This window comes from Bos javanicus, chromosome 3, assembly GCF_032452875.1.
Source record: "Bos javanicus breed banteng chromosome 3, ARS-OSU_banteng_1.0, whole genome shotgun sequence".
In the NCBI taxonomy this organism is placed as follows: domain Eukaryota; kingdom Metazoa; phylum Chordata; class Mammalia; order Artiodactyla; family Bovidae; genus Bos; species Bos javanicus.
Window position 1 is genome coordinate 20,294,467 of NC_083870.1, and position 23,082 is coordinate 20,317,548.

At 50.7% G+C, this 23,082-nt stretch overlaps 2 protein-coding genes across 7 annotated transcripts; both read right to left on the reverse strand.

Annotated features, from left to right (window-relative positions):
* Nucleotides 1-4,237: 4,237 nt before the first annotated feature.
* Nucleotides 4,238-9,674, reverse strand: ECM1 (extracellular matrix protein 1). Of its 3 annotated transcripts, XM_061407786.1 has the most exons (12): nucleotides 9,483-9,673; nucleotides 8,323-8,385; nucleotides 8,141-8,242; nucleotides 7,959-8,036; nucleotides 7,792-7,869; nucleotides 7,616-7,696; nucleotides 7,054-7,068; nucleotides 6,582-6,904; nucleotides 5,940-6,314; nucleotides 5,235-5,455; nucleotides 4,979-5,066; nucleotides 4,238-4,562 (listed from the first exon to the last, which is right to left on the reverse strand). In XM_061407786.1, the coding sequence occupies exons 1-12, from the start codon at nucleotides 9,550-9,552 to the stop codon at nucleotides 4,332-4,334; spliced, it is 1,725 nt and encodes a 574-aa protein (XP_061263770.1). In that variant the 5' UTR covers nucleotides 9,553-9,673; the 3' UTR covers nucleotides 4,238-4,331. The 3 variants fall into 3 exon arrangements, with proteins under 3 accessions (XP_061263770.1, XP_061263771.1, XP_061263772.1); XM_061407787.1 differs by lacking the exon at nucleotides 7,054-7,068 and having other exon boundaries at nucleotides 9,483-9,674; XM_061407788.1 differs by lacking the exons at nucleotides 5,940-6,314; nucleotides 7,054-7,068 and having other exon boundaries at nucleotides 9,483-9,674.
* A 451-nt stretch (nucleotides 9,675-10,125) lies between these two features.
* On the reverse strand, nucleotides 10,126-22,998 carry TARS2 (threonyl-tRNA synthetase 2, mitochondrial). Of its 4 annotated transcripts, XM_061407778.1 has the most exons (19): nucleotides 21,714-22,997; nucleotides 21,195-21,391; nucleotides 20,747-20,870; nucleotides 19,955-20,079; nucleotides 19,043-19,160; nucleotides 18,861-18,925; nucleotides 18,533-18,611; nucleotides 17,209-17,355; nucleotides 16,915-17,013; nucleotides 16,184-16,401; nucleotides 15,563-15,725; nucleotides 15,211-15,348; nucleotides 14,953-15,030; nucleotides 12,706-12,806; nucleotides 12,404-12,505; nucleotides 12,153-12,225; nucleotides 11,525-11,639; nucleotides 11,084-11,104; nucleotides 10,126-10,627 (listed from the first exon to the last, which is right to left on the reverse strand). In XM_061407778.1, the coding sequence occupies exons 1-19, from the start codon at nucleotides 21,777-21,779 to the stop codon at nucleotides 10,479-10,481; spliced, it is 2,178 nt and encodes a 725-aa protein (XP_061263762.1). In that variant the 5' UTR covers nucleotides 21,780-22,997; the 3' UTR covers nucleotides 10,126-10,478. The 4 variants fall into 4 exon arrangements, with proteins under 4 accessions (XP_061263762.1, XP_061263768.1, XP_061263765.1 ...); XM_061407784.1 differs by lacking the exon at nucleotides 12,404-12,505 and having other exon boundaries at nucleotides 21,714-22,998; XM_061407781.1 differs by lacking the exon at nucleotides 11,084-11,104 and having other exon boundaries at nucleotides 21,714-22,995.
* Between the last annotated feature and the right edge of the window lie 84 nt (nucleotides 22,999-23,082).

The following is a 23,082-nucleotide window of genomic DNA, read 5'->3' on the forward strand; positions in this document are numbered from 1 at the left end:
GCAACCATGAAATTAAAAGACTCTTACTCCTTGGAAGAAAAATTATGACCAACCTAGATAGCATATTCAAAAGCAGAGACATTACCTTGCCAACAAAGGTCCATCTAGTCAAGGCTATGGTTTTTCCAGTGGTCATGTATGGATGTGAGAGATGGACTGTGAAGAAAGCTGAGCGCCGAAGAATTGATGCTTTTGAACTGTGGTGTTGGAGAAGACTCTTGAGAGTCCCTTGGACTGCAAGGAGATCCAACCAGTTCATTCTGAAGGAGATCAGCCCTGGGATTTCTTTGGAAGGAATGATGCTGAAGCTGAAACTCCAGTACTTTGGCCACCTCATGCGAAGAGTTGACTCATTGGAAAAGTCTCTGATGCTGGGAGGGACTGGGGGCAGGAGGAGAAGGGGACGACAGAGGATGAGATGGCTGGATGGCATCACTGACTCGATGGACGTGAGTCTGAGTGAAGTCCGGGAGTTGGTGATGGACAGGGAGGCCTGGCATGCTGCAATTCATGGGGTCGCAAAGAGTCAGACACGACTGAGCGACTGAACTGAACTGAACTGAAGATGGTTCCAGTCTTTACCCTCTCTCCACCTCATCTACTCCTAACTACTTGTCTGTCCATCTAATTTATCTTTTTTTAAAATAAATTCATTCCCTTCAGTTTTCTTTTACAGTCCTTTACAAGTGCTTACCCCCAGGTTGGCATAACTCTTTTTTTTTTTAATGTTTTATTTATTTATTTGGCTGCATAACTTCTTTTCTTAAAAATGCTTTATTTACTTACTTAGTTGACTGCACCAGGCCTTAGTTGCAACATTTGGGATATTTAGTTGTGGCATGCAGGATCTAGTTCTCTGACCAGGGATGGAACTCGGGGCCGTCCATTGGGAATTCAGAGTCTTAGCCACTGGACCACTGGGAAGTCCCTGGCGTGACTTCTTTAGTGCTTCAAGATCTTCCAGAAAGTGTGACTAAGCCTAAATTTCCAACCTCATGGCTAGCTACTCCCCCACACTATTTTTCACTACCTAATGGCTCTTCAAGTACATCAACCAAACTTCCTGCTTTACTGCCTCCTGCAGAAGACCTCCGTCCTGAGAATATCTATCATACACATTCAAGTTTCCAGAGCTAAAAATCCTTGAGGACAATTTTTAAAATATTCTTTATAGCCAGAAGATTTAGCACTCTGTTAACACGAAATACTGTTTACTTTAGCTGAGCTCTGCATACACCCAGTGGTTTGTTCATCCTCCGTCCCCCTTCCAGCAAAATCCTACTCAAGCTTGCATTCCTCCAGGAAACTTTCCCCAGCCCCGTCAAGTAGTTAGGGTCTCTGACTCCTTTATCTGAAGTTAGCACATTTAATTTTACTTATTCTTTTCTTCCAGTTTTATTGAGGTATAATTGACACACAGCACTGTATTGAATTTAATATTATATTTTAAGTTTATCCATACAACGAGTTGCCATAAATTTTAACACTTTCACCTTTTGGTAACTAACAGTAATCCTATCCACGCTTGGCGGGGCTCTATCGAAAGCCATCTCCTCCAGACAGTACCCCATTCCTCGAGATAATTACTTCTTTTAACTCTCAGCTCATGATGCTTATATTTACTTAGCACCCGACACTCTTTCATCATAGCTGCTCACTACTGCTTTCCTGGTTTTCTTCTTCTCCTCCCCGATAGACTGAAAACTCCTGGGGGCTGGGACCGTGGTCCTTCTCTTCTCTGACTCCCTCTCCAGACTTGGCGCTGCCCTTTGCAAATGCAGTTCTAAAGCATCTCCGGGAAGCTCCCGAAGGGACAGAGCCCGAGAGAGGTGCCTTTGCTGGCGCAGCTGCCCGCCCGTCCCTCCACCGGCCGGGGTCCACCCCGCGAGCTAGTCTGGAACGGTACTTCGAGGGCGGAAGAGCGGACGGTGTATGGGAAAAGAACCCCTGCCTGTCCCTGGCCCCCAGAGGCGATCGGAAAGGTGCCAGAATTCCGCGCAGGGATCACGCCCTGTTAGATCTTCGCACGAGCGCCCTGCCGGGGTTGTGCAGGCTCGGACGGGCGGGGTTGCGGGCGCAGGGGCGGGTCACAGCTCATTCCTCGTTCGCTCATTGGTCTCCGAGGTGACGGACAGGCCAAGGAGCCGCTAAGACGCTGGTGAGTTAGAAACAACTATGCACGCAAAATGTAAACAATAAATAAAAGGCTGTGGAAGAGCGGAGGAGGGAAGGGCTGGTGTCAGTTTTAGAGCGGCTGGGGCTCAGTTAGTCCCCCACTGGGGAAAGACAGCGGTCTTTGTTCCGCCCTCTTTCTCAGTAACCTGGGCAGAGAAGGTCCTTCTTTTAACAGGCAACAGAATCACAGTTGCTTCGTCCGCATGGAACCGAGCCTTCATTGTAGTTCTTTCAGCTTCGGTCTAGGGCCTACGGCAACCTCCCTTCAGGCACTGGCGCGACACTGTCTGAACTGGCCGCCCAGGTTCCTGCCTGCCTGTCTGTAAGAGGCAAATCTGAACGCGTACTCTGCTTGCAGCCGCCAGTATCCTTGTGGGCAGAAGGGCCAAGATCCACTTTAAGGCTTGTGGATGAGTCATCCTTAACTCGGGTGGCCTCGGCCTGCAGCAGCTTGAAGCAGGGTTTCGGTTCCGGCTTAGAGATTGAGGTTGGGTCTTGGCTGAGAGAGCGCAGAATCCTAGCTGTTAGACCAGTGGTCAGTGACAAGGTTCTGGCCCTTCAGCTTTGTAGAAGAGAGTTCCCATGGAGACGGAAAACAGTGAAACAAGAGTTTATTAGGAGGAAAAAGAGTACAGTACTCGCAATAGTCATATGGGTGGACTCAGAAAGTCGCATTGTCTTGGTAATTTGAATCACTTATATGGGGCATTTCTTCTGCGTTTTCCTTTGGCCGATCATTTTAATTTGCCTGGTTCTGAGTCCATTTTTGGTATATCTCAGGATCCTCCTGTGTGTGCAGGTATCTCAACCAAGATGGATTTCAGCAAAGAGGTCTATGGGAAGCTTAGCATCATTTCCCTTTTAACCTCCAAAGAGTTTTCTAGTTGGGATGGTCGCGAATGAGAAATATGTGGTCTCTAATCTCTTATCTGGGCAGGGCCCAGCCTCCTCTCTCGACTGTCCTGCTATTGATATTTTGGAATTTCTGTCCACAGGGAATGAACTCCGATTGTGATGGGCATCTACCTCCTATCTTAATTTGTGATGAGCTCCTGCTGATCTTTCCAGTCACATGTGGGAGGAACCACCACCAGAGTTGGGTCATTTCCGCCTTCTGTATAAGCTACCTCTTCTCCTGGGCTGTACCCGGCCCCCTGCACCCTCCATGCTCCTGGAGAAGCTCTGCCTCACCAGCGCAGAGGCCTTCCGTGGTGCACTCCTACTGCCCCCAGCCCTACTCCCAGCTCTGGCCTGGTTATCAAGTGCTCCGAGCACACTGGACTTTGCAGCCCTGTATTACAACAGTAATCACACCTGCTAGGTCCCTTCCCGGAATGTGAGCATCCTGAAGAAAGGGAACTGTGTAAAAATGCGTATCCCACAGCCTAGCACAGTACACATCCATAAGAATTCAATAAATGTATACTGAAGGAATAAACACATGGACTCCATGGATTAAAAGTCAAGATTAAAAAATGTCAGGCAGGGCTGTGGGATTCTGGGGGCTCACCAAAGACATGAATCATAACTTTTTCACTTCTGAATCCTGATAGCCAGCTAACAAGTGACATTCCTTTTAAATGTGTAAATAAATTCAAGGTTTCCCTGGTGGCTCAGTGGTGAAGAGTCTGCCAATGCAGGTGACATGGGTTTGATCTCTGGTCCGGGAAGATCCCACATGCCTCGGAGCGGCTAAATCTGTGCACAACTACTGCGCCTGTGCTAGAGTGCCCGGGGACTGCAGCTAGTGAGCCTGCGTGCACACCTGAGAACCAGTGCTTCGCAACAAAAGAAATCACTGCAGTGAGAAGTGCACGCACCACAACTAGAGAAAAACTCACACAGCAAAGACCCAGCACAGCCAAAATAAAGAAAAATAATAATAAATTCAAGATGATAAATACTGATGTTAAGCCGTTTAGTTGTGGTCCCAACTTAGCCAGTGGAAAGATTTCTGCTGAGCTAGTGGGGGTGGGGCAGTGGGCCTCAGGGGCCAGTCACCGAGGAAAATCTGGGCAGGCTTGCAAGGGTGTGTTTGTGTGAGACAACAGACATAACGAGGCCAAATACAAGAGGTGTTTACTGTAATGCGTATTCCAGATGGGTGGGGTGGGGTGGGGTTCCCCCAATCTGATCCTCCAAGGCTCTGGGGTGACTCACTCTTCCTTGGGCTCAGAGGTGGGGCTGCTATTTGTTCCCTGAGTCGGGCCCTGCTCCCCGGGGCCCTTGGCATCCCTAGTGTCCCCAGTCACTACAGCCACATTCCTCAGATACTTCGTGTTGAAGCAGTTGATTTGTTCATCCCCAGGACTCAGTTTACAGCAGAGGGCAGAGTCTCGCCAGAAGTTACGTCGGGAACCACACAGCTCATCAATAAAGGCTGATTTCTGATGACAAAATAAAGAAGAGGTGATAGGGGAGGAGGGTTGTCAGAAGTCAGGACTGGTTACTTGGATGTCCAAGTTCCCCTTCCCTGCTGCTTCTACTGCTTTCTCCCTGGATCCTCCCACCCCTGGGGCCCACAGGGAGTACAAGGCTGCCTTCCACAGCCAGAGAGACTCCTTGTGACAGACAGATGTGACCATCTGGAAATGCCAGAGGCCCAGAGAAGGCATCATAGGTGCTTAGAGGTGGGGAGCAGGTCAGGTCAGGGATGAAGACTTCTGGAACCAAGAAAGAAGACCTCCCCACTGGTCCTCATTGTTTCTGAGGGCTGGTTTGAGGTACTCAGAGAAGCCATGGCCCGCTGTGCCAGGCTTCTCCCTCCTCTGCATCCCTGGGAGAGCCCTGACCTCACACTCACCTCCTCCTCAGCACAGCAGGCCTGCTCTGGGAATGGCAGGTCACAGCAACGGGCAGTCACTTTCTGAATCAGCCCAGGAATCTGCTTGCTATGTTGGTGGAAAGGGGCAGGGGTCAGGGTCTCTGAGTGACCCCAGGCACCAAAATGGTGTTTGCAGACCATGATTTTGCTCTTCCCAATAGTGTCCCAGAGGGTGCCCCAGAGTGAGTTTTAGGAGAAGGGAAGAGCACTGGGCAAGAACTAGGTTAAGACTCACTGCTTGCTGAGAACTCTTCGGTTTCCACAGAGGTGATTCATGAGGTTGGGGGTGATTCGGCTGAGGTCAAGGGTCAAGATATCCCGGTCATAGTTGGGATAGGGAGCCCGACGGGCGAAGCACTTGTCGCGGAGGGGGCTAGGGGGGTAGTCGCAACACGAGTGGTGGTGGGTCTTTATAGCCTGCTCCCAGTCACAGTACCCATCGAGGGTATCCTCCCACTGTGGACCAGAGAAAGGCAAGTCAGATGACTGGACACTGACCCTCCTGTCCCTCTACTTCCCTCACTGCCTCACCCGATGAGACGCGCACTCCCTGCCCCCGGTGCTGAAAGGGAAGGGCAAAGAGGCAGCTGTGGATGTGTGGGGCTGGGAAGGTGGAAGGGGTAGAAGCACAGCTGAGGTTCGGAGCTGGCCACGGGATATGTGCTGGAGCAGCAGACGGAGAGGATCGGGTGAGGCCAGACGGGTGGACGGCAGACAGGTGCACATGGGGGACACTGGGTGGATGCGGCCAGGATGGAGGCGCACGATGGAGGACTTGGACGAGGAACACAGTGGACGGACGGACATTCACAAGCAGGCAGATGGGCAGACGTGCTCACAGCAGGTAGCTAGGTACGTGGATGAATAGGCCGGCGGGCTCAGAGGTGTGAGACGGGTGGGCAGGCAGACAGGCTCTTGGGATGCCGAGACGCCCACTTACGGCCTTCCAGGTACAGGTGTGGTTGTTCCCCTGCCGGCAGCAGCGCTGGAACTCCGCCTCCAGCCGGGTCAGGGCCTGCAGCTGCCTTTGGATGGAGTCCGTGGCTGGGAGGTTGCGTGGCACCGAGCGGAAGCGTTTTAGGTGGCAGATGTTCTTGATATTGTCCACTGTGGGTAGCCCAGGGGGAAAGGGCAGCTCGGGGCCCAAGGAAATACCAGGCTGGTGGCTGGGGCAGGCCCGGAGCTGGTAGTGTGGCCGGGGAGCTTCCTCCTGGAAGCAGGATAATCGAGCCTCCCCCTGCTTTTTGCAGCACCCGTGGGGTTGGGTCTTGACCGAAAACTCGGCCTCACAGAACCGGGTCATTGAGTCTTCCCACTAGAGTAAGAGGAGTGGGTAAGTCCAGCAGCCCACTGTCCACATTCCTGTCTTCCTCCCAGGCTCCAGAAAAGGCCCCTGGGCAGGCAGATAAGAAAGAAGTGGAGGCTGTCCTCCACGCTTCTGCACACGAGGAGGCCCAAGGGAGAACCAATGAGAGGGACCTGAGGTTCCTGCACACCCAGGCCTAGGCCTCTAGTCCTTGAAACACACATACTCAGTCTGGGGGTTAAAGGACACCCCCAGGATCAAGAGCCCAACCCTTACCACGAGTTCTGCACAGTCCAAGCGGTTTGTGCGGTTGCGACAGCGGCAGCAGCGGGAATATCCAGTCTCCAGCAAATTGAGGGTCTCACCCTGACGGCTGAGGTGGGAAAAGCCAGTCTGTGGTAGGTTCCAAGGGCCGTATACCACATGCTGACGACTAGGAAGGCAGATCTGGTCCAGATTGTCCAGGGAAGGCCGCCCAGGGGGGAAGCCATCCAGTCGGTGGCCCCAGCCACCTCGGGGACGGCCATGTTGGCAGTGCTGGGCTGGATTCCAGGACTCGGGCTCTGGGGGGCTGTGGTCCATGGAGGGAGCTGGCTTTTCTGGAATGGGGAAAACAGAGTGGGAAGGGGGAATATGTAGAGGGACAGTGAAAGGCTGGATTAAATTGGGAGGATTGAGAGAACTTGCAGTTAAGGAGAAAGGGGAGGATACAGAAGAAAAAGAGAAGAAATGAATTTGTGGCTCTTACCTTCAGAATGACTGACTAAAAGAAAAAGAGACTTGAGTCATGCAAGGTGTCACCCTTACAGCTCCCAACCCCAAATCATGCCTGCCCACTGTGTTGCTTCCCTGGGCTCAGAATCCCTGCTCCTCACCCCACCCCCACCAGGGTCTGAGCCCTAAAGAGGGGGAGGGACAGACAAAAGCTGTCAGTCACTCTCTCTCTGCTTAGATTGGAAGGTGAACTCCCCTTGATATTGGAAAGGTGGGTCTACTAGGGTAGAAGGAGACAGGTAATCAGAAATCATGTTTGGATGGGCACCTCTAGAAGACAGGGGCCTGGCCAGTTCTCATTCATAAAAAGGAACTCAGTGGAGAAGCAAGCGAAAATAAATACTACTTTTGTGTCATTTAACCTTATAATTTTATAAAATAGGTATTATTTCCTCAACTTCACAAATGAAGTAATAACTAAGGCTTGGAGAGGTAACTCACCCAAGGTTATTACACAGCTAGTAAGTGGCAGAGACCCCAGAGCCCATGCTGTCAGTCACGGGAGGCAGGAGGGCAGAAGGGAGGGACTCGCTTACCTTCCTTCTGTTCAATAGGAACCTGGGGAGGGGGCAGCTCCTCTTGGAGGGGGATGGCTTCTTGAGGGAGAGGGGGACCCCCTGAAAGTCACCGAGTTCACAAAGGAGCAAGGATCAGGCTGATGTCAGCAAGATGTCGGGGGGCGGGGGAAGGGGGGGAACAGGGAAGCACTCACCTTTCTTTTCCACAGGCAGCTGGGAAGCGGGCAGCTCCTCTTGGAGGGGGATGGCTTCTTGAGGGAAAGGGGGACCCCCTGAAAGTCACCGAGGCCACAAAGGAGCAAGGATCAGGCTGATGTCAGCAGGATGTGGGGGGGCAGGGGGGGAACAGGGAAGCACTCACCTTTCTTTTCCACAGGGAGCTGGGGAGCGGGCAGCTCCTCTTGGAGGGGGATGGCGTCCTGTGAGGGAGAGGGCTGCACTGCAGAAAGGGGTGTGTGTGAGTAGCCACCCCTTCCTCCCCTCCCCTTCTGAAGATCAGGGTGTAGGCCAGACTAGAAATCTAGAGGTGCAACTGAGACTTACCTTCACTCTGTCCCTCAGAGTGCAGGCTATGCTGGGAGGTGTGAGGGTGACCCTGGGGGAGGGCTCTGCTCAGAGGTGGGGAAGGGGGTGCAGCATAGCCCACTGGAGGCAAGAAGGCAGATGGTCAGAGCCTGCATTTCCTCCTGGAGCCCCAGTACCATGCCACGCCCCCAAATGCTTACCTTGTTGAAGGGGGTGGGTCAGGGGCTGTGGCCCCAGTTCTCTCTGCCCTGAAGCCTTGAAACCTGGAAGAGGAAGGGTGAATCAGGGGTGGCTTTGAGGGGCTCTTTCCTGGCCCTGAGTACAGGAAGGGGAGACACTGGAGGTCAGGAGCTTAGAAAAGATGACCAAGACACCAGAAATCTATTGCTCCTGCCCCAAACCCACCTGGTCAAGACCGATTCGGTGTGATAATCTGACAGCCTCACTTTCACCAGGCTCAGTGTCTTGGGTCTCCCAAGTCCTGGCCTAAAGGAACTGTGACATACGGAGCTGGGGAGGAGGCCTTAATCTTGCATCAGTGTCTTTCCCTTCAGAGCTTCTGGGCTCTTCCCACAGTTCAGGCCTTGAGCAGGCCAGAGCCTTGCCTGCCCGTCTGCTCCGCCCCCGGCCTACCCCGGGCCCTTGAGACTCCTTCGGGCCTCTGGTGAGGAGCCCGCACAGGAGCTGAGGTCCCCCCCTGCGCTAGCCTCAGCTCCTCACTAGGTCTCTTTAGGACCTGGGGAACTAACTGCATGGTATAGGACTCTTGAAGCAAATCACCCCCACAGTCACGGCGAAAGGACTCGCTTGTAGCTATTTGCAGTTACGAAAGGCTAGGACTGGGAGGGACAAGATTGAGCCTCCCATAGATTAGATCTATGACACTCTCTCAAGTTTTCCACAGTAATGTTCTGTTGGGCATCCAAGCAGATAATGTGTGTGAGCTAGAGGGGCTGTGCCTGGTCCCCTGTGGACAGGTAACACCCCGTCACCTCCCCTCAACAGGTAAGGAGTCACTCAAGGTTCCCTGGGCCAGTACACTGGTTTTGAGCAGCCGGGGGCTCCTGATCTTCTCTTCTGGGTAACAGGTCCCACAGAAATAGCATGTCCCTCACTCTGTGAATTTACCCGCCCTCTCTGCTGTCCATTTGACTCCAGTTGTTTCTTGGCAGCAATCTTGACAAACCCCTCCCCTTCTGTACGCCTGCTCCCCCTCCTGTTAAAGGCTCCAGTGCCCAGGCCCACCACAGGCCTGCTCAGAACGGCCAGCCAAGCGGGGTACCTTTCTGCTGGTGATGAGCTATCCAGGATGGCTGGACCCAGGCCCCCTGTCCAAGTGCTGGCTCCAAGCCCAACTCACCTCCATCAGAGGCCACAGAAGCAACAGTTAAACAGGCCAAGACCAAGGCTGCTCCGGACATGGTCCCCATCCTGGGGCAGGTACAGGTGGGCGGCCACCAGTACGTCCTCTCAGGCAGATCTGATTGAAGGGCCGGGCAGATGGGAGCCTGCCTGTCCAGTTGCTGTTACTGCTATTGTGAACTTCAGGGCCGGTTCCTTCTCCTCTTTATAGGCTACGAGAGACAGCTCCCGCCCTCCTCAGCTTCCTGCCATGACTCAGTCCCAGCCACTCCTCCTCTTGCACTCACCCTGAAGCCTCCTGAGAGGACTAAGAACAGAGGTGCACCCAACTCCAGAAGAAACTGATTTTGAGAATCCCGGAGAAAGAGAGGTCTGAGGCCTTATTCTGTGCCCCAACTTCTCCGTTTGCGTGCTGCCTTCTGTGGAGAATGCATCTGACAACCTGCTGAACTGAAGTGTGCAACAGGGCACTGAGGAGTTGAGACAGGAACACCCTCCAAACTGGAGCTCCCCCAGCAGGGAGAGCTCTGGAATGCCCCTTCTCAAACCCCCAAGCCCCTAGGACAAAAGAGAGGGAGACAGAGTCAAATTCCCTTTCATGTCCCTGTCAGGAATCAGAGATGAAGACATACACCACTAGCTTCAAGTTTACTGTTTTTATTTTTATTTTTTAAATTTTTTGGCTGTACCATACAGCATGTGAGATCTTAGTTCCCTGACCACGGATTGAACCCAAGCCCCTGCATTGGAAGCACAAAGTCTTAACCACTGGACCACCAGGGAAGTTCCCCAAGTTTATTATTTTTAGTTTCACTCTCCTCACATCCAAACAGCTACAGCTTCTCCCAGTCCAAATCTCTTCATGAAGTAGATTCACGCCTTCACAGGAGTTCTGAGTCTGAGGGACTCCAGTCCTGTCAGTTAGGTTGGGCTCCCCCATGTTAAGGCGGGCTGGGGGCTCCTGCAGGTCTTTTCCACATCTATATACAAATGCTCAGAAAATTTCTTCAGCATTTGGGACCCTGGTGTCCTGTAGCTCCAGTAACCGCTGTACAGCCTCGGCCAAGTCCCGTTCTCCAAGTCGACGATTATCTCGAGTCCGAATGTTCACTGTTCTCTTACTCTGCTCTCTCTGGCCAACCACTGCAGGAAGAGGGAGGTCTGGGAATCTTAGGGCAAGTGTATCCAAAAGGAGAGGATATCCTCCTTTTGCTGTGCAGAAATCTTTAGGAAAAGCAGAGCTCAGACACGGTTCCGGGAAAGGATATATTTAGCTATCTCTCGCTCTCCAGTTCCCTGGTCTTCCTGAAAGATTCCAGACATTTTCTTACATGCCTTATCACTTCCACTCAGGAGCCCAGGGGTGAGAGGCAGTATGGTCAGCCAAAGAAAGACAAACAGATCAAGAAGCAGATCCAGAGAGAAAAGTGTCTGTGTGTGTGCATGTACACTAGAGAAAGGGGAGGGTGGCAGGGTGGGAGACACGTAGGTAAGTCCATGGGGTGGGTCATGGCGTAGCTTGTGCCAAGACTGGCAAGATGAGTGGGTGTGCAAAACTAGAAAATCAGGTAATCTGGCTGAGAAATCTCAACTTCTTACCTTCAAGACAGAGCTCTGAATCTTGGAAAAATGAAAAAAGGCACAAGGTTGGCTTAGACTTTTCCCCTTATGGCCCTTTTTCTCATCCCTCAGGGCTGACTCCACCTAGGTCTAGAATAAATAAAACTAACTAATTAACGTCTTATTAGCCCTTCCTGTCCCTTTCTGTCTGATGCTCCCTTGACTAATTAACCTGACAGACATCAAGAGTTATGGTGCAGGCCAGCAGAAAACCATCCTGAGGGTCAGAGGCGCAGGCCAGGAGGTGCAAGAGCCTAGGCCCCAATGGCTCAGTTGAGCTGAATCCTGGCTCCTGCCCAGCTCGGGTCATGAGCCGCAAATTACCCAAATGTGCAAATGACCAGGCCTGACATACAGGAAAGAACATACAGGCCGGGTGGAAGAGTATAGGGCCATGGGGCTGTGATGACCGGGTCTTACCAAACTGAAAATTGTAGTGTGCGAGCTGAGCCCGGCGGATTCTCCGGCTGAGGGTCAGTCCCGAGTCAGCGTCCAGGTCACCGACCAGTCCCGCAGCTCGCAGGCTCTGCTGTGCCTGGGGCAGAGGGTCATTGATAGGAACCTGATTTAACGGAAGGCTGAGGAGGTAGAATACCCCAATGCCAGTTTTCCTCAAGCTCCCCCACCTGCTCCTCCTTCCTCTGCCTCCAGGCTCTCTGGGTCTCAGGGACGAACCCTCTTCACTCTCTACATTGAGGCCCCTCTGCCGCCCCCACAGCTTCCTTGTCTGCTTCATCCTGCAGCCAAGCCTCCCTGGACTCTGCCTGTTTCTAGACACCACTCTGCACCACCAACCAGCTGCTCGGCTCTAGTACTGTCCATTATCCTTACTTTTCTCTAGAAACGAAAAATAAGAACAACATTCATTCAAGGCCCCTTTTGTGCCATGCACCTTATTGTCTAACATTTACTGACTTGTTTAATTTTCACAAATCTCCAGGCAAGGCGGGATTAGCTCAGTTTTCAGATGTGGAATTCCCAGCATGCAGCAATTCCCACTGCTCGTCCCGGGCCTCTCTATTAGGCCTGGGTCGACCCCCATCCTCACCTCTCTGGCATATTCCTCCTGCTCCGTCCCCACAGGGATGACCACCACCTGGAACGGGGACAGCCATAGTGGCCTGATTGAGAGAAGAGAGGAAGGCAAATTATTTATCCTGGCATGGACCCCAAGTGTGGCTGCAGAGGGCAGATTCTAGAAGGAAACAGAAGCTGGAGTCTGAAGGGGACCAGGATCTGGAGCACGCACTGCCTGGTTTGAGGGCCAGAACAGACAGGAATCGGGGTCAAAGGTCTCACCATTTCCCCCCACAGCTCTCTGCCAGCACTCCCAACATCCTTTCCACGGAACCGAGCACAGCGCGATGAATGAGGACTGGACGCTCTAGGGCCCCCAACTGCCTTGGAGGGAGATGGGGGTGGACGGAATGGAGAAGCATCACAAAATGAGCACCCAAGATTACCTTCCAGTTTCCAAGAAATCTTCAACCCCGCCAAGGGAGGGTGTAGAGGATGTGGCTAAGTTTTAAGGGTAGAAAGGGAAGTGGGCCTCCACCTACTCCGTGAGCCGAGGGGAAAGGTGAGAGGATAAGGTGCCATACCCCTTGTACTGGAGGTCAAATCTCAGGGGCAGCTGGAAATCAAGCTGGATTGTCCCACACTGATGGGGTCGACCGAGGGCATCGCGGACGTGCACATCAATCTGGAGAAGGCAGAAGGGAGGACACGCGAGAAACTAGAGCCAGTGCACTCCACTGTACATCCGCCCCCTCTATCTACCCACATCCCGGGCTGTGTGGAGAAGACATATCACCCACGGCATCCTGCTCCATGTCACTCCCTGGAGACTCTGGCAGTGGCTCTTTCCATTTAATAGTGATGTAACATTAGGGGACGTCAACATTCACATGAATGGCCCAGCTTCGCCCTGGCCTCTCAATTCCATGAGTTTCTCTCATCTCAGAGACCTTCACCCGAGCCCACACTGTGGCCATGACCTTCATCCCATCATCTCCCAGAATGGCTACGCCTCTGAAACAATCCATCAGACACCTGCTCTGATTCCTGTATCCTGTCCTTCCAGGTCTGACAATTATTCCTATAATGACTCTTCAATTTCTCAGCTCCTTAACTCACTTTTCTTCACACTCATAGGCCCCTCGGCTCTTCCCGCCCCCATTTCTCTCTCCATGAAGCTATAACCACTCTTCTAGTTCCCTGGTATCATTGTTCTTCTGTCACATCCACATGACAAACTCCACCTTGGTAGCATCCTCGCTGCCCACCTGCCTGGCCCTGCAACAGAGCTGCTCTGCGTTGCCCAGCATACCACATACTACAGATGCAGAAACACTGATGCCAGAGGCTGCTGTGAACCTCAACAGAAGCCATGCTGTTGCCAGCAATCCACGGGCTAGCCTAACCAGCTCTGTGCCCTGTTCTCCTCAGGGATGCTCAAGCTTTCTCCTCATTTCCCTTCTTTAGCTCCCTCATAACAACTCTCCTCTTCCCCACTCCCATCTCAGCAAATGTTCCTGCCTCCAACCTTGTGGAGAATTCCAGTAACTGACAGCATGAGAAAGGAAAAATGTCTCAGCTTCTGTCACCACATCTATACATTTCCTCGCACCTACCCCAGCCTTTCCGCCTATCTCCTAAACAAAGGCACAGGGGTCCTGTCTATGGAGGGCTCTGGATCCCATCCCTTACGACGTCTCACAAATGTCCCTCTACTGAAACCCCTTCTACAACTTCAACTTCTCCCGACCCAAACAGGCTCCCTCTCATCACAGCATTTAAACATCCTCAAGCAACACCTCTTTGGATCTGACAGCTACTCTCCTTTGCCTTTATAAAAGCCAATGATCTTTAAGATTTGTTTGCTTTGGCCACACCACGTGTGGCTTGTGGGATCTTAGTTCCCCAACCAGGGATTGAACTTGGGCCCTCAGCTGTGAAAGTGCCGAGTCCTAACCACTGGACCATTAGGAAATTCCCTACAGCCAATGTTTTTGAAAGAGTTATATTCATTTATTCACTTCTGATTCCAACCCCCATCCCCATTTTACTGGAAAATGGCCCCTCAAAACCTAACAGCCTTGGGGATCCCCTGGTGGTCCAATGGGTTGAGATTCCACCTGCCAGAGTGGGGAAACAGGTTCGATTCCTGATTCTGGAAGATCCCACAGGCCTAGGAGCAACTAAACCTGTGCACCCGAGTTACTGAGCCTGCAAACCTCAACTACTAAAGCCCATGTGCCTAGAGCTTGTGCTCTGCAATAAGAGAAGCCACTGCAGTGAGAAGCCTGCACACGGCAATGAAGAAGAGCCTCTGATTGCTACAACTAGAGAAAATGCTCATGCAGTAACCAAGACTCAGTGCAGCCAAATTTTATTAAACAAGCAAACAAACAAACCTAACAGCTTTTTCACTATATCCAGCAGGCCCTTCTCAGGGCTTTTTTTCACTGATTTCTTTCACCTCTTTCAACCTGCCATGTCACTCCTCGACCCAGCCCCTGCCTACAATGTTCCCTCCTGAGACATCTTTTTACTTAACCAACAATTACTTTTCAGATTAGAAAGAGATTCCTACAGGAAACCTTTTCTGACCCTCCAGAGTAACATGCTCCCTTAGTACCTACACAGTACTGATCCCATGGTGCTGAAAACGCCTTCTTTACCTCCCAGAAGCTTCACCAGACCTAAGTTCCATGAGGGCAGGAAATGTATTACTCTTCTTTACATCCTACACAAGTTTAAACACATTCTTCCATATCTATTAAACATTTAATAAAACAAAACCAGAAGATGAATAAGTAAGACTCTTATCTGGGTGCCCAGCTTACCTTAGGCCCATAGAACGCACCATCTCCAGGGCTGATATCCCACGGTGCTCCAAATTCTTCTAGGGCCTGCTGCAGGACCTTTAGAGAGAAGGAGACAAGAGAAGAAATATGTCGCCTTAGACTTAACAAGCAACATATCCCACTAGCCCCCGCAATGACCCTCTTGGCACCTGCCTCTACCAGGGACCCTGATTCCCACCTCCCCTCCCCTTCCATTAGACTGCTTTATCTGCCTCTGCTTCCCTACGACTTGCTCACCTGCTCGGCCTGGTCCCAAAGGCAAGGCTCTCCCAGGAAGCCAGATGGCCGGGTAGACAGTGCCATGTGGAAGGAAAAGCCAAGGATGGTGTAGACAGAGTGGAGGAAATCAAGACAGCCTCGGATCTCTGCTTCCAGCTGGAGGAATAAGGGTAGGTGAGCTGCGTGACAGCTAGAGCTCTGGGGTCAGGGTGGTAGTTTGGGGGAAAGAAAGCAAAAACATTGAGGAAAGTTGGAGATAGAATGCAGCTGACTTATATAAAGGGGGCAGCTGAGGGTCAGGAATGTTGGCACTTCACAAGGAGAATGAAAGGTGGTTTAGACTGCTTCAGTGGAGCTGGGGAAGGGCCACCTGATCCGGTGCACAGAAGATGTGGGCGTCATCCTGCTGGAAGCACCGAAGCCGGGTCAGGCCACCCAGGCTGCCAGAGGCCTCAGCCCGGTGCAGGGCCCCGAAGTCGGCCAGTCGCAGGGGCAGCTCTCGCCAGGATCTGGGCCGGTGGGCGAACATTAGGCTGAGGTTGGGGTGGAGAAGAGTCAGGGCCACAGGGAATACTAACCCCTGAGGCCTGCTCCCCCGCCCGGTCTACTTCCCTTCTTTGCACCATCAGCTTACGCCCTCTCGGGCCTCACCCTGTCTCCTGCTGAGTCCTGTTAATTTTGCCTGGTTCTCAAGTGAATTTCTCAGTAACAATAAGACATCACTTCCTGTACCCCTGTTCTGTGACAGGCATTGAACTGAAAAAGGAACCTGAGACAGCAGCTCCAAACCCTTGCTATTTTACTCATGATGAGACTGAGGCTTAGGGAGGTACAATGATTTCCCCAAATTCACATGGGGAGATAGAGGGCAGATTCAAGACTCAAATTCAGGGTTCCAACACTATTCCAAGGTGCCTTCTATTAATATTTAGCAAACCGGCTGCCTAGGCCTAGTCCCAGAAGAAACCAGGTCTCCTGGCTTCCAGCTCACCAATGTGCAGGGCAGTTCATGGGCTTGAGGGCGAGTGTGTCTGTGTGGGGGCTGGCAGAGTGGTCGCTCTGAGAGCTGGAAGGCCTGTCCAGGCCTGGTGGCTGCAGGGCAAACATGTCTTCCCGATAATGCTCCCAGTGCCCTGACAGCTCCCAGAGCTTCGCAGAAAACAACGTGGGGGTTTTCACTTCTGAGAAACCGCGGCGGGTGTACTCAGCCTGCAGAGATGAAGACATGGGAGACCAGAGTGACTGGGGAGGAAAGGAGGCAGGGTGGCAGCTGTGTGGCTCTCCGGGCCCTCAAGTCATGCTGATCACAGCTATACCTGGTAATTACCACACCCCCTCTCTACACTCCCCACAGTAGACGTGCTGTTCTTGATTAAGGTCACTTGCACTCTATCATTCGAGGTGGCGCTAGTGGTAAAGAACCCGCTGCTGATGCAGGAGACAAAAGAGATGTGGGTTCAGTCCCTGGGTTGGGAAGATCCCCTGGAAAAGGAAATAGTAACCCACTCCAGTATTCTTGTCTGGGAAATTCCATGGACAAAGGAGCCTGGTGCGCTGTAGTACCTGGGGCTGCAGAGTCAGACACAACTGAAGTGACTTAGCACACATGCACTCTATGGTATTAATGTTCAAACTTCTAATCCCTCTCTTTTAACAGTTGGATTCTTCTAGGCCCTCAGTCCCCCTCCAGTCATCCTCCCCCTGAACATGGGTCCTCCTTACCCTGATAAAAGCCACCAGTGCATTATACACCCTTGTCCCTCGAGGCAGGAAGAAGCAGCTCCCGGGGCTCAGTTCATGGAAGAAGAAGAGCTCCTGTTCCTGGAGTTGGAATCAGCAATGTCACTTCAAAGTGAAAGCAGGGCTTGAAAACCCAGAAGAGATTACTTGACAGAGTTGCTCAGTTTGTGGGATTCTGAATTTGATCCCAACTTCACAGATCAGGTTCCCTCCTTGCTCTGCAACCCTTATCATCACCACCTCCTCTGCCCCCACTCCCCTAGTCTCTCTCTATACCTTCCCAATGCGCCGGTGGTCCCGTAACTCTGCTTCCTCCCTCCATTCTTCCCAGGCCCTCAGCTCCTCTGCAGTTGGGAAGGAAATGCCGGACACTCTCTGCAGTGTCTCTGGGGCGTCTGGAAATTTCCACACTGATGATGAGTTCTGTGGGAGGACAGAGGGAGTCAAAGGGAAGATGAGGACTGAAGGCACCCACCCAACCTCCTTCAATCCTCAGATGATACTCTGGGAACAAGCATCAGAGGTACCCACTTGACAACAATCCCATCTCATCTCTCTCACCACTTTTCCGACCATCACCAGCAGCAGGATGCCCACCCCATCCTCCAGACAACCCCTGCCACATTTAGCACCCTGGAGGTACCTGGGCCTTGGTTTCTACACATGTACTGCTCAACTCTAACTGTATCTTGTCACCTCTGCATTCTCACCAGCACTATCTTACCAGCAATCCTGTACTTCCTTCCTTCCCCTTCTAATCAACAATGGCACAGGGAAGTAACCCTAAGCACTGGTCAAATATTAAGTCCATCCATCCCCTTATCAAGCTCCCATACAGTCATGAGAAAACCCCATCTCCCATGCTGTTCCTGGATTCATGAAATTCAAATGCCTCTGCTTCTCGTTCCTTGAACTACAGTACTAATAAGAAATGGCTTGCATTTTATAGTACTTTTAACTTGTCCTCAAACACTTTCTCTTGTGTTAGTTGGTTTTGTGTCTATGATATGGCCCTACTGGCAGGACAGCAATTAACAGCCTCACTTTACAGCTGGGGATCATGGGCAAGATTTACCCAAGGCCATATACTTATCAGTGGCAGAGACAGAACTCAGAGCAGATGCCTAGGTTTTCAGTCCACGGCTTTTGCTCTACCTATCTGCCTGTCCCCTCACTCCCTGCTTCCTGCTCCTACTCCAACTGACAGTTCACCTTGCCCAGGAGCAGTCTTTTTATAAAGGGCAGGCCTCTGACTTAAAAGAATATTCTCTCTGTGCCTGTCAAATGGTGTTCCACACCTGCTCTCTCCTCATGAGTCTTCCCTAATGACCCTGTCCAGTCTGTTTATGCCCTCCTTTGCCATCTCCCTTGGTGGTAATGTCCGACTACAGAATTTGAATTGGCTTCTGGGCCCTGGCAGGGTGTTGAGTATCTGTCACTAGATGGGAAATTTCTAGAAGGCAGAGAAAGTTTCTCTCTCCTTCCAGATTCCTCCCTTAGCTATCAGAGCAGAGAAGGGGCTGAGAATCACCTTCCCCTTCCTCAACTCACTCGAGTGAAAACACAGGAATCTCAACCTAACCCAGTCCTCATGACTGACCGACAGCAGTTTCAGGCCTCCAATCTGTCCAGTATGCCGAAGGTGGGGGCCCCTGCACAGATCAACCAGCATGCCACACCTGGGAGAAAGAAGGGGCCAGTGAGTGGTTTCCAAATTCTTGAGCTTCTAAGTTTCTCCCTCTCAGGGTATTTAGCTGACAGAAAGAGATGCAAAGAACTACTCCACGGAGAGAGCAGTGAGAGATAAAAACCAATGCCTATTTCTTTTGGGAGCACCAGATGACCTCTCTTCTTTCCCTCACGCCAGCCCTGGCCTTCCTTAGCGCATCCCCAGCTTTCCCTGTCCCTTCAGCGTCAGCAGCTCTCACCCATACACTGTTGCTGTTGGACCCGTCACCTTCTCCTCAATCAAGCGAAGCTTAAAGGGGTTATCCTGGAAGAAGGGGAGAGTGAGGACAAGCCTTCATTCTCACAAAGACATCCTGGAGAGAGCCACTCCTCCCCTCACACCTCTTGATCATTCTCCTAAACCTGTGTGTCTCCACCCCACCTTGAAGAGCTGGCGAAGCTGAGCCCGGGAAGCCTCCAGTCTCCGGAAGGGCTGAGCAGCAGCTGTAAGTTCCTGGCAAAACCGTTCCAAAACAGGCAGCTCTGAGCCCTTGACTGTCCTGGAGAGATGAAGAATGGTTGGCTGGCCTCTGTCTGCTAGGGAGCAACACCTGGGTGACACACCTGGGTACTGGATAGGGGGTGAAATCCTGCCCTCCAAAAATATCAAGTTACTGGCAAAGACAAAGAGACTAGGGGAAAACAAATAGGAAATCAGGTACAAAGTTTACGGCTGGAGGAAAACAGCTCTAGGTATGAAATTAAATGTTGCATGCAGGCAATCTGGATAAACAAAACTAGAGAAACAGCAATGAGAGATGAAGTAAAAGTTGAATACATAAAGGCTAGAGAAGGTAAGTTTCAAGCTGATTTAGATAAGGAAGGACATGGACTAATAGAGACGGTGATACCAATGTCACAGCGGAGGCACGGAGGGACCCTGGCCCCAGCTTTCTTTCTCCTCCAAATTGAACATGCATGAGGCTCCAGAAAAGGCCTCAGAAACCATCCCAGTAAAGAGGTACAAACTTTCAGTTATAAGATGAATAAGGCCTGCAGAACTAACATATAACACTGTGACTGTACTTGATGAATTCTGTATTGTATAATTGAAATTCTCTAAAAGTAGTTCTTAAGCATTCTCATACATACAAAAAAGCATGTGATAATTTGATTATGAGAATCCTTCTACAATGTAGACATATATCAAATCACCATAACTATACTTTAAATAAATTACAACTGTATTTGTCAATCAGACCTCTAAAAAAGAAAAAGAAATTATGGTGATATCTCTGAAAAAAAAAAAAAAAAGCACCCCAGAATTATTCTCCTCCTTCCTTCCATCACTCACCGTTCCTTTCCTAAGAAGAAATCATGGTAAAAGCCACATTCTGTGCTTGGGCCTTGGCAGAGGACAGCACCTAAAAGCTGTTCAGCTGCTGCCCCCAGGACATGGGTACTGGAGTGCCAGAATACCTGGGTTCACAAGAAAGGAGTTCATGAGTTCATAGCCTTCTCCTTTAGTCCCTACCTCTCTGACCTCCTCAGAAAAGCTTTTGTGAACCAGTTATGAATAACTATCACAAAATGTGCCCCTGAGCTTGGGGGTGACTGCTGAATAGTAAAAGACAAATAGACAACAACAAAACGGAATATAAAAGAAAGAAGGCCCCTAGAAGCAATGCACAGAAAAGAGTAAGCCCCACTCCTCACTGCTTTCCAGTTTCAGAGCATAGTAGGAGGTTAGTCAGTTTTCATACCATCTAAGCTGACATGAAAAAGTGGAAGGAAAGCCAGCTCATGTGCCCAATTGTGCAAGCCACACTAAAATTAAAAATGTGCTACTGATGACTTATAATATAGGTCTCAAGAGCTGGGGGGCTAATGGGGCATATTATCTATTTTCAACTTAATTCTCTCCCTTTCACTAGCACAACTGGTCACTGCTTAATAGACCCAGGCTAAGTAAAAACTTTCATCCTAAGTTTCCAGCTTAGCCAGGACCAGTCAAGACAAGCAATATGCCGTAAGCCTCCCAAGTGCACTTGGAGAAACTGTGGCAAGAGAAATAAACGCTAGAAATGCCCACATAAACATCTCTTAGTTTAGTAGCCACTGTATCCCCGATAAGGAAGAAGCTTACCTTTTTCCCCTGTGCAGAATCGAATGTCAGAAACCGGAGGTCAGAATCTGTCTCCAAGGGCCGCTCCAGATCATAAGGTTCTCCATTGACTTGAGCAGCCACTGCAGTATCCGCCAGGTTTGAACTTCAGCAGTGAGGAATACAGGTAAAGAAAAAGACAAGGTTACAATCCAAAGGCGAAGACAGGAACTAATCTCTTAGCAACTCCAAACCTGCAAAGAGGAAACGGGTTACGGGAGCAATAGAATTTATCATTCCCCTCCACCCTCCATGCCTAATGGAGGAAGGTCAGAGACTATGAAACTAATGCAGATTGAAAAGGAATTGGCAGGAAATGCTATCTTGAGGAGGATGGGATAAACATACAAAGTCTTTTCCCTACTCCAATTAAGAAAGAGAAAGCAGAGATAGAAGCGTTATCCTGGTAGGTACAGAATGAGCCTAGTACCTGATCTGCTGGGCTAGTTGGTAAGGGGTTGTCTTCCATGCTACAGCATCGACTTTCTGACCTCCAGGAAGTGATATCTTAATAGTCCGCTGTTCCTCCTGTGTCATGCTTGCTAACCTCTTTACCTGAGCAGTCCATAGCTCCTCAAAATAGCCAAGCCGCTCTACCAACCAGTGTGGAGGGGTCGGCACAGCTGCCTGGAGGGAAAGATGTTAAGAAGTAACACAGGTTCCATCATTCCTTCCTGGGATTGGGACCGCGCGAAATTAGAACATTTAAGTGCCCGTGGTCCGAATCCTGGGCCTTTAAAAACACTGGGTGATACAGGGCCCTAGGCTAGCTCTAGGCTCCCCAGGCTGCTAACAGGAGGGAAACAATGGCGCATCTAAGGGCCAGGGTAGTCGGGTTCGGGGCCTCTGGGCGGGAGCAGACGGTGTCAAGCAGGGTTAAGAGCCTACACTTTGGGGTCCGGCTGGGCTGGGTCCAATGTGGCTCGGAAATTTTGGGTACCTCACGCACCGTGTGCAGCCCGCAGGCGTGTAACCCTGGGAACCGAAGCCGCCGACACCTCTGATACAGCCCCATTTTCCCTCAGTCCGGTCCTACATACTCAAATGATCGCCGCTTCTCCTTCGCCAGATTCCTCATTGACGTCTGGCCCAACAATATCCATGCCTATTGGTTACTACAGCTGCCACTCCAATCTGGGACCGCCTCCAGGAACTCCGAAGAGGAACACCCCACGCAGCACTAGCAGCGGTGTGGGTGGTTCCGCCTGACCGGAAGACCTAAACTGTTACACACGTGGGCAATTTCAGAGACCCGCAGTTTCAGATCAAAAGAGCAGTAAGATATCCTGCGGCTTTGAGGACAAGGGCAGGAAAATTTTCCAAAATGCAAGCGGAAGAGAAAGAGATCGGAAAGGGTAGTCATTTCCTTTTAAACCATACTTTTTCTTTTACATAGCCTTCACTGGCAGGTAGGAAACAGATAAAAGCATATACTTTGAGATAAGACAGATCTAGTGTAAATCCTGGGAATTGTGTCTTTTGGGTAATTTACTTCTAGAATTCCCTAGCGGTCCAGTGGTTAAGACTCTGCTCTTCCATGGCAGAAGCCACAGGGAACTGGTCAGGGAACTAAGAGCCCACAAGCCAGGCAATGCAACAAAAACAGACACCCCCAAACAAAATAAACTTCTGAACTTCAATTTTCTTATCTATAAAATGGGAATAATTCTCATTCTGAATTGTTAATTTTATATTGTCTAATATATTGCATAGTACATAGTAATGGGCAACACTAGTGACAAGCTATGAGAATAAATGAATATAACCACTTTGGGGCTAGAGCAAAGAAACTGCAAAGGGCATTCTTTGGCATCCCTTCATACTCATGGTGCTTAAAGAGGGCCCTTTAGAGATCCCTTAACTTACAGATGAGGAATTTAAGGTCACAGAAGGTAAGTGGTTTAATACCAAATGATGCTGGATTCTGAATCCAAGTTTCGTATTCTTCTACCACAACAGACTTTCTCTGGTAATAAGAAATTACTCCCAATACAATTCCCCCAACAGCTCAGAAAGAAGTGCCTGACCCTAGAACCTTAGCTCTCTGCTGCCAACCAAAACTGCCTCTAATTCCCATCCTAGCTCTCCTTTAGCCCTCTCCCTGCTATATCCAGAATACAGGACTAGGTGTATTTGATTTGTTTTCTATAGCAAAAATTGAAACACAACCAGATTTGTAAAGTATGAGGGGAAATGGATTTAGGGACAGATGTGAGGTTCTTAGTAATTCCCATTAGTCCCCTCACCTGGGGGTGGGGATGGTTGGTGTTGGTTCTCAAGTTTCCAATGGTGATGTTATCAAGCATTGTGGAGGAAGA

What these genes read in the sequence shown, in the direction of transcription:
- TARS2 (XM_061407778.1), bottom strand. Translation starts at nt 21,779, where the DNA reads ATGGGGCTGTATCAGAGGTGTCGGCGGCTTCGGTTCCCAGGGTTACAC. An exon ending in TCTTCTGTGCACCGGATCAG is followed by an intron (nt 15,349 to 15,562) that starts GTGGCCCTTCCC and finishes TTATTCCTCCAG; the next exon opens with CTGGAAGCAGAGATCCGAGG. An exon ending in GAGAGCTGTGGGGGGAAATG is followed by an intron (nt 12,226 to 12,403) that starts GTGAGACCTTTG and finishes TCTCTCAATCAG; the next exon opens with GCCACTATGGCTGTCCCCGT.
- ECM1 (XM_061407786.1), bottom strand. Translation starts at nt 9,552, where the DNA reads ATGGGGACCATGTCCGGAGCAGCCTTGGTCTTGGCCTGTTTAACTGTT. An exon ending in GCTGCCTGTGGAAAAGAAAG is followed by an intron (nt 7,697 to 7,791) that starts GTGAGTGCTTCC and finishes GGTGACTTTCAG; the next exon opens with GGGGTCCCCCTCTCCCTCAA. An exon ending in CCTGCTGTGCTGAGGAGGAG is followed by an intron (nt 4,563 to 4,978) that starts GTGAGTGTGAGG and finishes TTTTGTCATCAG; the next exon opens with AAATCAGCCTTTATTGATGA.